This window comes from Limanda limanda, chromosome 19 (assembly GCF_963576545.1).
Source record: "Limanda limanda chromosome 19, fLimLim1.1, whole genome shotgun sequence".
NCBI classification, from domain to species: Eukaryota; Metazoa; Chordata; class Actinopteri; order Pleuronectiformes; family Pleuronectidae; genus Limanda; species Limanda limanda.
In genome coordinates this window covers 8,127,996-8,131,885 of record NC_083654.1, presented here as the reverse complement: position 1 = coordinate 8,131,885, position 3,890 = coordinate 8,127,996, and the positions used below count along the sequence as shown (strand labels likewise).

The following is a 3,890-nucleotide window of genomic DNA, read 5'->3' as shown; positions in this document are numbered from 1 at the left end:
TTTGAGGGCTTTAATTATAATTCTATTTTTAATTGTGATCATCTTGAATTATAGCGCATCACCTTCGTAAAACGTCAGACAGGAGTCCGGTTAAAAACCAATGTGTGTATTCAAATAAAAGTCTCAAATTATATTTATAGTAAAGACTTGAAATACCAGAGTGTAGCCTATGAAGACAACCAGCATACTCAATTTGTTTTATAATTAAATCATGTACAATGAAACACAAAATAAATGAATTATGGAGTTTTCATTGACAGATGATGATAAAGATGCAAGTGCAACACAGGAACAATAAACAAGCCTGCACCCACAGAGTACGACACCAAGGTAATAGAAAATATTTGTGTCTTAATCAAAAAACATTTATAGTTCAAGGCTACAGGAGTCAGGTGTTGACCAGTCGTCCTGTGACGAGCGTGGTTTGAGTTTTAGCAGGAGAGAATGAACCACACTGGGAACACATTGTTTTCCAAAGTCCTGTATGACCTCCACTTTATAACCTGAACTGAACATAAAAAAACACTACAGCTGTCCACAGCCTGTGATGACCAGCTTCTTTGTGGGCACGCCTTGCATCGTGCCCAGCTCCCCCATCTGCTGCACCACGTCCATGCCGTGCCGCACCCAACCAAAAACCACGTGTTTGAAGTCCAGGTGTTCGGCTTTGTTCAGCGTGATGAAGAACTGGGAGTGGTTGGTGTCGCGCCCACAGTTGGCCATTGACAGGATTCCTGGGCACGTATGCCGAACGACGAAGTTCTCATCCTCAAACATGCCGCCGTAGATGGACCTGCCTCCTGTGCCGTCCCCTTTTGTGAAGTCACCACCCTAAGAGACCAGTGAGCAAACATCACTCAGTGAGAGGAGAGCATAGGTTTGTTAGCTCTAACCACATCATGCTCATCAAGCAATGCAGCTCTGCAAAAGTTCAGTCATCTCCTCACCTGACACATGAAGTCCGGTATTACTCTGTGGAAGACGGAGTTCTGCAGTCCGAAGCCTTTCTCCCCGGTACAGAGAACCTTGAAGTTCTCTGCCGTCTTGGGCACAATATGGGAGAAAAGCTCTATGGTGATGGTGCCCAGTGTTTGGTCGTTGGCTGAGACTGTGAGGAACACCTGCGGGTTACTGTCTCTAGAGTGGTCTTGAATTCTAGACATCTGTGGTGACAAGACAGCCGAGTCCCCGCCGCCGCTCTGGCCTTCTCGGTTCTGACACTTGCAGAATGTCTCTTTGAATGATTCAGTTATATTAGCCGTTTCGAACTTGACTGCCAGTTCCTGCTCGACTTCACCATCGCCATCTGCAAAAATGAGTCCGTCAAAATTACAGCTGAAAATGTATGTCGGCATTAAGCAGTTTTTAAAAAAACTGGCAATTTTGGCTTATTTCTGCCTTCAGTGTTGAATCTAGCTAATATACACTAGACTGAAGTAAAGATTAGTGTCATAGATGCAGAAGCTGACATCATATCCGCAGCATGCGTACCTGAGTAGTCGGTAGCAGTCCATAACAGCGAGTTATCTGAGGCGGTCATAGTATTGAGCTCCATTGCCTTCTTGATGTTGTGGTTTACACAAACCCTCAGAACTTGCTCTCGCATCAGGATTCGGGAGAAATGTTTGGACGGGTGGAAGAGGATTTTGAGGTCACCTACTCCGCTCTCTATCCACTGACTGAGGTCCCGGTCCCATCGGTACAGCTTGGCACGCTCCTTAAACAGAATTTCCTCGTCCTCCTCTCCAGACGTTGTCTCCACCTGAGAGACAGAGTTGCCTTTCGTGAGCTGTGGTCCTCATTCAGTAAAAAGAATTGATCAAATATTCAAGCTCAGCATTTTAAACTACCTCTGGTAGAGACACTAGTGGTTCAAAACGAAGGTCCACATTGTTTGACGACTCTTCATCACCAGTCTCCTCTTCTCCAGTCCTCTTTGGTGCTGAGGGCACTGCACACCCAGACACTGCATTTGGCCACAAGAAGTTGGAGTCTGCGAGAAAGACATTAAATACATAGTGAAATATTATCTCGTTGTGGCGATACCTTAAAATACATGTTACATAGAGGCAAATCAGAAGCAAACCTGTAGATCCAAATGCATAACCTTCTGTCTTTTGGGCAACGTGAGCAAATGAGGAGCCACTATCATCTTCGGAGCCAACGCTGGAGAGGTCTGTGGCGGGATAACAAAGTTATCATTAATCAATCATAAGTATCAAAGGTAAAAGTACGCAAACAACAGCTTCTGTGATCTTTATTCTGAGGTTTTTATAAATGAATGAATGTGTAAGTACCATTTTATCAGTTCTTTCTGAACACTTTTAAGAATAAACCAGATTAAAAACAATGGGGTAACTCATCGACATCTGAGCTGAACAGAACAAAGAAAATCAATTATACTCTAAAAGTTGCTTGGTCTGAACGTGGCACAAGTCAGCTGCTCCTTATATTTACACCAAACATGTAAGATTATCAAAGATAGTTAGTTATATATGTAGTGAAAAGCAGGAAGTGCTTTGTACCTTGACCAGTTGTAGTAGAAGGGGCAGGAGCTGTTGCCTCAGTGTTGGACTCTGTCCCTGTCTCACTCAGAATGTCCTGTACTCGACCACTGACCTGTGACACAGCTGCTGTCACGTTAGTTAAGATTTCCTCACTGTCCTCCACTAATTTATCAGCAGAGCCATTGATGGTCTCCTCCTCCTGTTGAAGTAGCTTCACATCTTTCTCTGTGTCCTGGAGTGTCTCCTCGATTGTTTGTCTCCTCAGCCCGAGCTCTCTCTGCCTTTCAGCCCTTTCTGCTGCAGCTGTAACTGTGTCGTGGCCTTTATGTTCATCCAGAGAGCAGAGATAACAGATAGACTGCTGATCAGTGCGGCAGAACATTGACATCAGCTCGTTGTGACGAGAGCAAATGTTCTCCTGGAGCTTCTTCGAGGGCTCCACCAGCTTGAGCTTCTTCAGTGGAGCTGACTGACGTTGACGCTCAAAGTGTTTATCAGAATAACTATAAGAAGCCAAACAGGACTTGAGAGTTTTCAGTTTTCTCACAGGGATGACGTCACAGGCCACATCTTCAGGTCCAGCATTGCAGTGATCAGCAGGAGCAGCTTGGAGTCCAGTCTTCTCTGGCTCATCCAGTGAATCATCTAACATGGTGGTTTTCCCCAGGACAGGCCTCGGTGTGAAGGTCTGTCTACACTGAGGGCAGCTGTAGCTTCCTCTCTCCTCCTCGTTGTCCCAGTGGGTGTTAATACAGCTCCTACAGTAGCTGTGTCCACAGACTGTAGTCACCGGATCCTTCAGTAGATCTACACAGATCGAACAGCAGAATATTTCGCTGTCCAGTTGATTTTCTTGCTGCGCCATTTCACATGGTGCCGGTGACTGTGGAATAGAACTCATCGACATCTCATCTGTACAGAACAAAGAAAATTAATTATACTCTAAAAGTAGATTGGTCTGAACGTGGCACAAGTCAGCTGCTACTTATATTTACACCAAACATGTAAGATTATCAAAGGTAGTTAGTTATTTATGTAGTGAAAAGCAGGAAGTGCTCTGTACCTTGACCAGTTGTAGTAGAAGGGGCAGGAGCTGTTGCCTCTGTGTTGGGCTCTGTCCCTGTCTCACTCAGAATGTCCTGTAGTTGACCACTGGCCGGTGACACAGCTGCTGTCACGTTAGTTAAGATCTCCTCACTGTCCTCCACTGCTTTATCAGCAGAGCCATCGATGGCCACCTCCTCCTGTTGAAGTAGCTTCACATCTTTCTCTGTGTCCTGGAGTGTCTCCTGGATTGTTTGTCTCTTCAGCCCGAGCTCTCTCTGCCTTTCAGCCCTTTCTGCTGCAGCTGTAACTGTGTTGTGCCCTCTATGTGCAGTCACA

The 3,890-nt window shown here is 45.3% G+C and overlaps 1 protein-coding gene across 1 annotated transcript; it reads right to left on the bottom strand.

Moving 5' to 3' along the window:
* Positions 1 to 525: 525 nt before the first annotated feature.
* LOC133026431 (E3 SUMO-protein ligase RanBP2-like) lies at positions 526 to 3,372 on the bottom strand. The gene is made up of 6 exons (XM_061093325.1): positions 2,526 to 3,372; positions 2,087 to 2,176; positions 1,851 to 1,993; positions 1,492 to 1,762; positions 948 to 1,306; positions 526 to 831 (listed from the first exon to the last, which is right to left on the bottom strand). The coding sequence occupies exons 1-6, from the start codon at positions 3,370 to 3,372 to the stop codon at positions 526 to 528; spliced, it is 2,016 nt and encodes a 671-aa protein (XP_060949308.1).
* Positions 3,373 to 3,890: the final 518 nt, after the last annotated feature.